Source organism: Stegastes partitus, unplaced genomic scaffold (genome assembly GCF_000690725.1).
Source record: "Stegastes partitus isolate 25-593 unplaced genomic scaffold, Stegastes_partitus-1.0.2 Scaffold1173, whole genome shotgun sequence".
NCBI lineage: Eukaryota > Metazoa > Chordata > Actinopteri > Pomacentridae > Stegastes > Stegastes partitus.
This window is the reverse complement of record NW_007578904.1, coordinates 98,325-111,525: the sequence shown is the minus strand read 5'-3', so window position 1 is coordinate 111,525 and position 13,201 is coordinate 98,325. Positions and strand designations below refer to the sequence as shown.

The 13,201-nt window shown below is 41.9% G+C and overlaps 1 protein-coding gene across 2 annotated transcripts in view; it reads left to right on the top strand.

Annotated features, from left to right (window-relative positions):
* The window catches only part of LOC103368562 (contactin-4-like), a 173,632-nt gene that overhangs the window by 65,851 nt on the left and 94,580 nt on the right, over positions 1-13,201 (top strand). For both annotated transcript variants that reach the window (XM_008296971.1, XM_008296970.1), the window contains exon 4: positions 5,213-5,388. In XM_008296971.1, coding sequence (XP_008295193.1) covers positions 5,213-5,388 — 176 coding nt within the window. The remainder of the gene's footprint in view (positions 1-5,212; positions 5,389-13,201) is intronic.

Here is a 13,201-nt window from a genome sequence, read left to right as displayed (position 1 = left end):
CCGAATGCTTATCGTCTTACAATTAAGTAGTTTAGTTGTAAAAGAACATATTTTTTTAATGAGTTGCACCCTTGCAGATTTCCAACATTACCAATCTGTGATTCCTTATCCTAAAAGACTTCTTAATAATAACACCTGTTAACTCTCACTGCTTGATTTAGGCTGGTACAAAGTGTGCTTAAAGTTTCTAAAAGTTTCTATTTGGTACGGAAATGGAAATTAGAATTCGTAAAAGGTTTCTGAGAAGCATTTACAAACAGCAGGGGTGTTTAATCAGTGTACTTCTTGATCATCTAGTAAGAATGCAAACTAATTACAGGCGTATGGATTTGTCGCTTTCTCGCAGGGTTCAAAACTCTCAGCAACAAACCGGAGCTGCGCAACAGAGTTCACATTTTGTTCTTTTGATCTAAGGCAGTTGAAGCCGTACAATAAACAAGACACCTCCGTTCTGAAACGAGAAAGAAGCACTTTTTTTTTTTTTTAATCTGACACAGCCTGAGGTTGCCCCATGACAGTGAATTAGATTTTCCTCCACAAGTTCACTTTACTGTATCCCACAAAGCAGAGTGTGTCCATATCCAGTCTATTGTGACTGTGTCCTCAGCTTCAGGCCCCGGGATTTGTTTTCTGATGCAGCAACAAGAGAGTCTTGGTTGTGTTGTTTCTAGCTTTAGAAAAGATTTGTTCATCCTCTGAAAACAAGCCTGAGCTGATCAGGATCACAGGAATGCAGTACATGGATTCTTTTTTTTTGAGGTTGGATTTTCCCCTTCAGCCTCGTGATGGAAGCTCGCTGTCTATCTGCAGCTGAGGAATGCATGTAAAGCCTTGTATGCACTGACCTCAAACATCTTTTCTCTACTGCTGAGTTCAAAGAGCAGCAGTTTTTTTCCCCCCTCCCTCCTCTTTACTTCTTCCTCGCATGGACCATTAGTCTATTGAAAGGGTGTTGTGTTGTGTTGCAGCATCTCTGGCTAGTAGGAGTTCAAATCAATCATGTTTGCTCACTGAAATTGCCGGGGTGAGATTTGGAAGGATTGGTACATTTAATACTTGGGACTGAGCCAGCTTAAAGGATGACCTAATCAGCTGTTTCCTGTCAAGGTCGCTGTGCGGTCCCGTCAGAGCGGCTGCTGCCTCCTAAAGATGTGTTGCGGCGAGCAGACAGGAGCTAAATCACGCTGGAAGTTCATTAATTGCACGTCACATGCGGCGGTAAACTGTAACTGCGGCGTTTACATTGAATGTCACGAGCGAAGGCGTGTGTTCGGTATTGTCTGGACCAGGGGTGTCAAACTCTGGCCCGTGGGCCAAATTTGGGTCGCTTTGCAATTGTATTCGGCCCGTGAGGCAATACCAAATGACTACTAGAGCTGCCCTCGGTATTATACTGTACAGCGCATTCACAGCTAATACTACAAATCCCATAATGCCCTGTTGTTGTTTTGGCACGTCAATCAGGACAGGACCCAGAAACTCCCTCTCCTCTGTGACAGTAGGCATAGCGACTTCACACTACAACTGTCACTGTGCCATTGATGTGTTTTTTATTTCTAATTTGATTTTGCATGTCTCCACTATTAACTTATATATAATGTATGGTAATAAGCGTTGCTTGTTCCATGTTCAATGTTAAAGCAAAATTTGTTTCGGTCCATGTAAGAAGTTCATTTGTTGAATGTTGGCCCGCGACTTTGTTCAGGTTTTAAATTTTGGCCCACTGTGTTTTTGAGATTGACACCCCTGGTCTGGACTAAATGAGAATAAAGGAAATATTAACATGAATGAATTCCAGGCTCTCAAGTGAATACAGTTTTTAAAATATCATCCTAATGGTTGCACATTTTGGGAAATGTGCGCTTGAATGCATTATTTGGCACCGAAGGCACAGTGGAAAAAAAATGTTGTGCCACGCCGGTGCAACCAATTTAAAAGGTTAGTCTGGAGGCCTTGTGTGGCTGTTTTTTAATTAAGTAAACGATAAACCCTCCTGCCCACAGGTGGGTACATGTCATATACCTGCATATACGCACCGCTACACCGCTGCCAGCTCCCGTACAGCTGTCGCTTCTCGCCGCCAGCGCAAAGTCCGTTTCGGTTTCATCCCTCTGTCTGTCCATCTGCGTGCTTCGGCTATCTCTGCATTCTGTCACTTCCTCTAATTTACTTCTCTTTTCTGTGGGGTCAGCGAAGTGACATCAAACATCTGTATCGTTTTATTAATTCCCCCGCCCTGGTAGCAGGTCGCCAGCGTTTGACCCTTGTTAAATCCTGGATGAGAGGAGAGTTGTAATGAAAATCTTTATTTCAGAACTTATGTAGCCTGCGGTTTAATATGTGGTCGGACGAAGGAGACGGCTGTTTTACATTGACTGTGATACAAGGTGCGCCCCCACTGAACACTCAAAATAGTTGATCCACACCAGGTCTGTACTGAGAGGGGATGAATCTCTTGGCCACCTCTGATATTCAAACTCACTGCCTTGTACCTCCTGAAAGTGCACTCACTTGAAGTAGCTGGGCACCCAGATAGTTGCAGGCTGTTGGATAAATGAGTTTCCCAGTGCGAATAGCATAGCGATGCTCAGCCACCGCCAGTCTTCTTTCAGTCTGGCCTGTGTACAAACAGCCACAGAGGAATCAAACGTGTAGACAGCATGGATGGCGCTACGGTCCAAAACACCCAGAACTGGAAGAGCTGTCCTGTGAAGAAGAGCCTCAGAACTACTTTTTTAGAGTTTTTAACCACAAACGAAACAGATTTTTTTATGCCACACCTCATGCATGATGATGACTTTTTTTCCCCCCTCTTCTTTTCTACTCCAAGATTTTTTATTTTGAAAATGCACCTGAGAAACCTGAGGTATGGCATTTACAAAGTAGTATTTTAAAAAAAGCACTTTTAAGCACCAGGCTTAAGAAAAGGAACAGAGCGCCTAACATTCACAGCCTCATAAGCCAGATGGCGTGGTATTATGCCACTGTGTGCACGGCCTGTTGTTACATGATTGGATAAAGCATGTGCCTAACAAATGGAACTGCTGTTCTGGCCTGCTTGCCATCATAAATCATTGTAAATAGAATTATTAAATCATCTAGTTTACATGTGTTTGATGTAATCTGTTGCTCTACTTCCCGCGGAGGATGTGCGGTGACACCACCACTACCCCTCACGCTGCCTCCTATCATGGCTCCTACACTCAATTTGTCTGGTGTTAAAATGCGCTCGAGTTTTGAATATCTGTCACTTAGCGGCTTAGGTAGTTTTTTTTATTTAATTGGCTTTAAGCGACAAGAGTTGTCACAGGCCGTGTAATTTGTCACAAAAGAACAATGGCTGGGCAATTATCTGTAACTACCACCACACACATACACAATATGGTATGTTTAGAGCTTCACAACGTCTTCCTCCGACTGCGTAAACTCTTCCCTTTTAACACGGGACATGATTACTCACTCAGATACATCAAAACATTTTTCCAGGCTCAATTAGCGAAAGACCCAGATAAAGCACCGAATTGACGACTGGCAAAGAAAATCTTTCGCAACATTTGGTTTTCAAGCTGTCAACGATTAAACCATTTCACTGTGGATACAATGCCCGAGTCTCTCCGAGCAATTACGACTGTGAAAAGGCTGCTTTCATGTTTTGACGGGGATGCTTTTGCAGAAACAGAGGAAGCCACTATCTGAGCGTGATACTGGGGGGTTTCGCAGCATCTCCTCCTCCTGTCCACTTTGAGTCGAAAGGTGTGAAATATTTATGTTGATTTTTGTTTGCTCCACTTCGGCTGCAAAATAAATTGTTGCTGCAGTCCAGCGAGAACGCGCCCTACCCCCCCTCAGGCTCTTCTCTATTGTGTGTAGTAATAAGGCTCTTGAGAGTGTTGCACTTACTTATGACTGAACTGGAGAAGGGCCATGAAAGACCATTGTGCCACACATTTTGTCTATTAAAAGAACAAAGTCTGTAGAGGCGCTTTGTGAGTGCCGCGTTGCCCCGGCCCACAAATATTCTGCTCCTTGTGAGACGTTTCAGCGCGGTGGCGAGCAACACAAGCCCGACTTTGTTTTTTCAGCTCCTGCTTGTATTATGTGACGATCCTCTGCAGGAGTCCGCGGCCGCAGCGTGCAACGTTTTCAGCGAGCGCAATAAGCAAATGAGTCTATTCTATAGGGCATATTATACTATAAAAGATGTAATATTGCTCGAAAATACCACATCAATAAGACAACGGCGCTGTCAGTGTTTTCTCTGAAAGGTTATTTTGCCTCAAAGGCACCAAATTGGCATACCGAGGGGAGTTAAGATAGCAGCAAACAGCTTTGTACGACTTCTGTCTACTGTACAAAAGGGCTTTAGCGAAACCCCCCCTTTCGTCACATCAAAGCCTCTTTCTTTTCCAAATGAAAACAATACGCTGTTTTCCCAGCTGAACCTGAAATCATTCGAAAGAAAATTAAAAATCAAAGCAGAAGGAAATTCAGAACTTCTCCTCAAAGAGATAATCAGCCACGAAATCGCCCCCCAATCAAATCTTGATTGTCCGTTTTCCGATGCGATATAAAAATGCCCTTTTCATGCTTGTTTATCTTCGCAGAACCTTTTATTGCTTTGACGGTTATACACTATTGATAACAAATAACTGAGATCTTTTTATTTTTTTGCCCCGGCTGAAGTAAGTTGAAGCTGCTTTTTAGTGCAGTGACGGATTTCCTTCCTACCTGCGTTTCTTTGGTGCATCTGTGTGGATAGATTGGAGAGTCTGTTGCCATTTTAAGCGAATTACACCCTTCGTTGATCACCCCTAACACCAATGATAATCATATGGACGGGCCCGGAATGCACAAGTGTGAAGGCGAGCTTGCAGGCATTTGTTTTAATTGTTGCACCATAATGATTAAGCAGGATTTTTATGCGGCCTGACTGGGGTCTGGCAAGATGGATGGCCTGCAATGCTATCTATTCTCAGGGAGTCAAGTCCTTGGCACCATAGTGGTTCACTGCTGCTTAGATTAACACAAAGCTGGAGGCCATGATTTCTGGGCCCACTCCACCTTTTATTTCCCTCCCGTTGAGAAACAATCAAATGTACAAGTCGCATCCTCCTTCCTCTCGTTGCTCTGGAACGCTTCCATCACGAGTCTTCGCCGAGCGGTGTTTAATTTGTTCGTTTACATGGCCGTCTTTCTTCTTTTTTCTTTTTAGGTGGAAACTGAACGGCACAGAAATAAGTCCCAAATCTGGATCTCACTACAGTCTTTCTGGAGGCAACCTCAGAATCAGTCATCTGAACAAAGACCAAGATGCTGGAACGTATCAGTGCCTCGCCTCCAACTCTTTTGGGACCATCGTCAGCCGAGAGGCCAGTCTAACCTTTGCTTGTGAGTCTGTTTTTTTTCTTCTTCTCTCTCTTTCTCTGGCTAAACTTTTGAGCTTGCACTAAAAAAAAAAAGAGAGGCAGCAGAAAAGAAAAAAGAGACGATTCAGTGGCAGCCGAGGATAGCATTGTGGGTTGCGTTTGATGATATGATCAGCATGGGGAGAGAGCTCCCTGGGGAGCTATTAGCTCCCTGTGTGTGCTGACTGGAGCTTACACTCATCATTGCTGCAGATCAAAAATCACCCTACACAAAACAAAGACGTGAAAGCAATGTATGGCAATTAACAAAAAACTGCCACTAGTGATGCTGTCTACTGATAAAGATCTTTTGTTTAATTACCAACTAAATCCGCAGCTCCTCTTGACTTTAAGGAGCTTTATAGTCAGTTTAATTTACTGGTGGAGACCAAAAACGGAGCTAAAAGTAGACTGAATATTGGGCTTGAAATGAATGATGTGGGCGGAAACACCACTACAAAGTGATGCTAAAGTTGCACTGTGTCTGCAGGATGAGTAAATAGATGATTGTTCACCATAGCAACCTAATATTTTGCCAGTATTGTGCTGTGAGATTGTTCTGCTGCCTTAAAAATATTCATTTTGCAGAACAGCACCTTTAATAGTGTTTGGTTATTATATTAGCCTATAGTTGCCCCAGATGCTCCCAATTTCAATGGTCTTACTTATTTTAAATACAATTGTCATTGCTGTTTAATTAATTAATTTATAACTGCATCATATTTTGAGCTCATCAAATGTACGTGATCAAATCTGCAAAAGATCTTCTAACAATAGATGTGAGCTAAATATAGTGAAGTAAAAAGTACAATATTTTGTTCTTAAGTTGGGAGGTCGAAGTATAAAAAAAGTCATAAAAGAGAAAGTGGAGGTACTTAAATATTTCACTTTCTGCCACCACTACCCTCACCTTCAGCGCATATTTATGTGAATTATGCATCAGCGAACACATTTGGCAGAGGTTTCTTGATATTTTAGCATTAACATCGGTTGTGTGATGATGGATCATTACCTAGAATGCAGTTTGATCAGTTTGACTGATGCTACTTCACCTCTTCTTAAAGAACAAAGAACGCCAAAACAAACATTCCAAGATGCAAAGTCAGCACTGTCACTTGATTAATGCCTTTTTAAAGACTCTTTCGCACCGATATCTCAACAGCGCGATGATAGATCGCTCGAAGGATCTTGATGAGTCTAACTGACAGCCTCTGAGCTTCATATTCCTACAGCAGGAGTGAGTCAATACATTTCTTACTGTATGTGCCAGTTATCGGACAGGCGTAAATGATGACATTAACAGCAAGTGAGTGATCGCTTTCTCAGATTAGTTTCTGGGCTTTAGCGTTTGGGGACAAGGCCACCAATAAGTCTCAGGCCGTTTGTACAATCCCGTGGACCAGTAGGAAGTCATTCCGCGGTCTTGATTCTGCTTGCGGATTTCCACTATGATAGGGTGACACTTCCATCAATTGTCGCGCTCTGACCTTACCAGCCTTCAGTTGTTGTCACAAAGTCGGGCCGTGCATGTATGACCGAGTGTCATCTGTCTTCTTTATTACTCTTGGTATAGCTTAATTAACTCCACGGCGTGATTGAACGGTGAAGGTTCAAGCGGATAATTTAAAGGGCAACTGGTATTACTGGAGAGTGTCGTGTAATTCTTTATAGAAATATAGGGAACTAAAGTGCATGTGTTTGTTCCTCCTGCAGGGAGGAGGGAAGCCAGATCCCTCTAGCACAGACTCCTGGTCAAATACAGAGAACGTACTCTTTAAGTATTAGCAGTGTTTCAGCACCAGTCTCCAGTAAAGATTGTGACCTTTTTGCTGGTAATTAGTTTTACGCATAATTTGACTGTGATTTTGACACAAGACAGAGTTTGAGCCTGCTCACACCTCTAATAAGGCCGCTGGTAATTGCAGCTGTCAGAGTCAAAATGGGAGTAATCATTTGGAACTATAAAAATGCACATCTGGTACACCTGAAAAGGTCAAAAGTCAAGAGGGTTTAAAGATTGTCAGGTATTTAATCTAATCTTACATGGCCTTGAGAGCATCTACTTCCAGTAACTGATTTATTTCCTTTTGAAAATGAATGGGGCGTGCAAATCTGGGAGAGTATATCACTGAGAATGGAAGTGTCGTCTACTTGACTGAAGCGTGGAGGGGCGGTGAAGCTGGAATAGGACTGCTTTTAATCGATCAACTTTTGGTTTGCATGCAGCAACAAAATGGGTTTTGGGGGGATCTAAGAACAGGATCGGTTTCGTAGCATCCCATGAAAACACCAAAATCAACAATGAACTGATCCTTCTAACACAGGGGTGTCAAACGCTGGCCCGTGGGCCAAATTTGGCCCGCTTTGTAATTATATTTGGCCCGCGAGACAAGACCAAATGACTACTAGAGCTGCCCCCGGTATTATACTGTACAGCACATTCACCGCTAATACTACAAATCCCATAATGCCCTGTTGTTGTTTTGGCACGTCAATCAGGACAGGACCCAGAAACTCCCTCTCCTCTGTGGCAGTAGGCATAGCGACTTCACACTACAACTGTCACTGTGCCACTGATGTGTTTTTTATTTATAATTTGATTTTGCATGTCTTCACTATTAACTTATATATAATGTATGGTAATAAGCGTTGCTTGTTCCATATTCAGTGTTAAAGCAAAATTTGTTTCGGTCCATATTAAAAGGTTCATTTGTTGAATGTTGGCCCGCGACTTTGTTCAGGTTTTAAATTTTGGCCCACTGTGTTTTTGAGATTGACACCCCTGTTCTAACACAGGAAAGTCCAATCCTGGTCCTCGAGGGCCACAATCGAGCATGTTTTAGATGTTTCCCTCTTCCAACACACCTGATTCTAATGATCAGGATCGTTATCAGGTTTCTGCAGAGCTTGATGATGAGCTGATCATTTGAATCAGGTGTGTTGGAAGAAGGAAACATCTAAAACATGCAGGATTGTGGCCCTCGAGGACCAGGATTGGAACTAACAGTTAAGTTCTCTGTAGCCATAGTCTCTATTTTATCCCTTTGTGCCACAGAGCTTTATTGTTTCCCACAAAAACACATCAGTGAGTCAAATAGTTGTTCTGGGTGAAGTTTCCTATCATTAACATGAATTCATAAACTGTATTTTACTTTGAATCAATCCCACACACGCTGTCCTGTTGCAGTAAATACTCATTAGTGCACAGAACGCGTAACAATCGGCAGCTGGAAATATCACAAACTGCAGTGTTCAGTCACCTAAAGAGGTAATTGAGCCTCCTGATTGAACCGGGTGAGGTCAGAGCCAGACATGTTGATTTTGGTGTTTCTACGAATCACTCTTGTCCTTTGAGTAGATGTTATACCCGTTCAACAAGATGTACGTGTTTGCCAATACAAATGAAAACTTAGAATTGTCAGAAAAAAAGGTATATTTCCATGCAAGGACAATACCTGCTATAACCTCAGTTTTTCTACATTGAACCGTTGCAGGAGTGGAAGCTCATTTCTTAATAATGGGCGAGTGCACTGTGTGATCTCTGCGATACATCCTCCTGCTATCACATTCTATAAGCAGCTACCTGACCACAAGAGTTCTCAGAGCTAATAGGGGATTCATGAGACTTGAAATAAATTTGTAGTCTGAGCAAGGATTGAATTTGATGCTACAACCTGTGCGGTCTCTGCAGCTGTCGGAGTTTCTGTGCCGAGCGAGTGATTCAGATCGAGCGCTCTTTCACTTTCGGTCAAACCTTTTTCATCTTAAACTTAAATCTGACGCAGGACGAATGGGGAAAAAAAGCCCAGGCATATAGGGACATTTGGTATAAATGGCCATTGTAGCAGTCAGACTTTAATACATAGATTAAATTCACCGATGTATACGAGCCGATGTGACATCTTTAGTCAAAACAGGAACCTTTCAGCTCTCAGGATATTACCCTGCCACACATGTGATCTCAAACTTGATTTGAGCAGGTCAGAACTCTTGACCGCACAAGCAGAGACACACACACAAAAAAAAAGCCTGTTTTTGTGTCGCAGCGCGGTAATGGAGGAGGATGCGCTTCTCGTTTCGGCAGCTATTCTTTTCCTTGCATGCTCCAGTGTGAGTCAGTGTGAGCTATCTTAAAGATGGACCCCTTGAACCTGATGTTCCTAACGACATGACTCGCAGGCAGTTTCAGAAATCAAACCAAATCACTCCGCAGCACTCAGCGGGCGCACGCTTCCTCGTGTTGCAGTTTTGGTTTTTAGGGATCAGGACCTCACATGGTGTCGTGCCACTCTATGTGGGCAGGATTGTGGAAGATCTCTACCGCTGATAAAGTCATGAATTATATTTCTTTGTAAGAATAATAACTAACTCTGAAACATCTTATCACTTGCCTCTGTGGTTTACTTCGGCTCTACTGGGCTTTTTCTCATTGCATTGATTCTACTATTGTGATTCGGTAGCAGGCAGCTGTTTTCTAGCGGTAAACCCTCTGGATCCGTAACAACCAGCAGGCGGACCAAGTTAGCATCTGGATAGTGAACACAGTTGAGCAATTAACAGCTACATATAGACGTTACAGATTCTAATGGTGAACTGTTAACTGTTTAATTGCTGTTAATAATTTCACAAAATAAAAAAAACAGTAAGGCAGAAGAGCAAGGACACACATATGTGTATTGTGGATAGGCTGCAGTACCTGGATGTGCCACCAGGTGTCTTTTACTGTTAAATGAGATAAAGGACTGCAGCCTGCTTGTGTTTAATAGCGAGGAGGCGATCACTCATATGTGCAGTTTTGTGTTGGCAAGCAGAGGGCATTGTGGCGGTTTAGCTAGCAAAAGGGGCACCGTGACGAAGACTTGTGAGGCGGTTAGCGCCAGTCAACAGCCAATTTATACAAGACGTGGAGGCACATGCTAGCAATGTGTTCGTACAAATGTAATGCAGCCATTCTTAGTTTTATCAGCATATGGATAAAATATAATTGTAGGTAAGCTGTTTTATCAATTAATTGTTTATTGAATAATAATGCTGCATGTCATCAGTCAAGAATATATACTTTTTTTTTCTAAATGAAGAGTTCATTTGCCAAAACAGATAACTCCACCTTCACAAACCTTCAGAAAACCCACTTTTCCATCGTCTACCTGAGACAACATCAATCAAACTTAAGTTATCTCTGGTTTTGTCATTTCTACTGAGTCACATCCACTCAACTTCAGTTTTACTGATATTATCTCAAGCAAACAACAACAAAAAAATTAGTTTTCTGAAAATCTACAAAAATGGAGTTATCTGTTTTTACAAATGAACTCTTCAGACATACATCTTAAAGCAAGACCTGTGCTAAACAAATATGTTTAGCTTACATTCTGGTGGTCAGAAAAATCTCCAAACAGGCACTTGTATGCTAAGAAATGTGTGTAGAATTTGCAATTTGTTGTTGAATTTCACCCCCAAATAGCCTAAAAAGACACAAATAAAAGCAAGAATGACTCTGTTCCATGACTACATATTCATTATAAACACATGCATAGCTGACTGTATTATAGACACTCACATTTTTGACACACAAAATATCTAACTTAAGATCAACATGTGTATTTTTTTTACACATTGCATTTAGGCCTCATAGCCTTTCTCAGAGGATGGATGTTTCTCACAAAAGATATTCTCCATCATACTGTGCATTACAAACAGGAAAACAGAATGAAAAAGCATATTAGGGCTACTTTCAGTGTTACCAGTAACCCCCGGTCTGTTCATCCGTAGCGTATGTATTTTGTGCAATCGCGCCTTAGGAACCGAATGCCTAAATCCGAAACCAGAGGCATTTAACAACACATCAAACCCGGCCGCCTTTGTTGAGTGCTTCACTGTTCTGCTTTCCAGCGCTGATGCCAGTCAGCACACCAGAAAAGAGTTTTGCTCACTCTGCTCACTCAATTTGGTCACTGTAGGCTACCTTAACTTCTTCTTTTTCAGCTGACAGCACTTCACCTTCTGCTGTCTTGTGCTGCAGCTGTCAGTGAACAAGACGGAACAAAGTATTGAAGTTTCAAAAAAGGAAAAAAAAAACTTACCTGCAAAGAGAAAAAAATGGGAAACTGGTGGCATCCTAACCATGTGAGTTGCTAATATTTACAAGCTGATACCTTTTTTTTTACGTTATCAGTTAATAAATCTAATTCTATTTATTATATTGTGATTTCTATGTAATTTAGTGGTTGAACATGCAGACGAAAACTGATCTGAAATGTGAGAACTTTTCAAAAAACAACTACTTTATCTGAACATTTATTTAAAACTCGAACGTGTGGGTTTGCCTGTACAAAGTAATCCGCTAGTTCCTCACAGAAACCAAATGAATCAGTGCCATAGTTAATTATTTTGACTCAGCATGAAGGTCAAATGATATTTAATTTTGAACCGGGTCTTAAAATTCGATAATGAAATCCTGATAGTGAGTCATTAGAAGCGGGACCTCCTGTTTTTCCAGGAACGTATTGTTGGTTGCGCGAACATGCTCTGCCTTCTAATTCAGTCATTTAGCTCTGGGTTGTGAGGGATTTCTGCCTTTTCTTTAATTAAATGGGTATTAGTGGCGTCTTAATCTTGTTCCAGGTGAGTAATCTCTCTAAAAAAAAATGCATTATTGGTGTTGCTGAAATCAGAGTGTATTGTCACTTCAGGCGTGTATACAGGTCTTAACCTAAATCTTACATTTCCATCTAAATTGTAGCATACATTTCTTTTTTTTCTATAATATTATTATGTGATTTTAATATTCATCGTTGTGGATTCGTGTTTGCTACGCCGCGTGCTCTCTGCTGAACTCGCACATGCTCTATATTCCGCAGAACAATAGTAAACACACAACTCTTTGCTCTTCGGCAGAATGGTATTCCTCAGTTTGCATTTGTTAGTCGGCATGCTCCGTGACGCCTTCAAGGTTATTCTTTGAAATTGGCGCGACTCCAGATGCTTCAGCCCTTCCTCTCCGTGTCACAAACTTTTGATGGATGACGGTGCTCCTCGCGAGGGTTGTGGCTGTCTACCTCCCGAGGCAAGGATAACTGATGGGCAGTGGGCGCTCCCACTCAATACTCGCTGCCCTTGATTAGTATGTCTATTGATTCTGTATCAGTGATTATGTAAAAGATGTACACCCATAATTCATACTGATGAACAGGCTGTATATTCAATATCGGAATTACAGCGTGGGCCTCTTGTATGGGTGGCACCGAGAGGGCTTTGAATTCAGCGACGAGCTTATTCAGCGTTGAAGTTTCCGCGACCGGAGATGTCAAGAAGGTCCAGCTCTCAAGGAAAAAAAAAAAAAAAATGTAGCTTGCCTTGAAACACATCCTGTTTCTTGCGTGGGAGGGTATATTCAGTTGCTTGTACACCGTCTCATCGGTGTCAGACCAGCTCATATTTTGCTAAGCATATAGGGGTGAAAACTCCCGATGTCACCGGAGTAGGCTTTAAAAACCTGGAGGGGAAACATGAACACCTCATTTAAATGCAAATAAATCCTTTGGACTCCTCTCAGCTGTTGTGATAATGTGGAGTGAGTATATTGACTTAGTTAATGAGGTGTAAATAGCTAATGGGTATACACTGGCTTCTACTTTTTATCTGCAGTACACTATCAAGATATCACTCTTAAGAACCCGCTGCATGAAGTCGAACAGCACGCTCAGGGTTTACTGTGTAACTGTCCGTCCACTTCAAATAGTGGGAGCTGTCTTTGATGATAAATGAAGGGAAGTAGAGATGTCACTGTGGAAAAA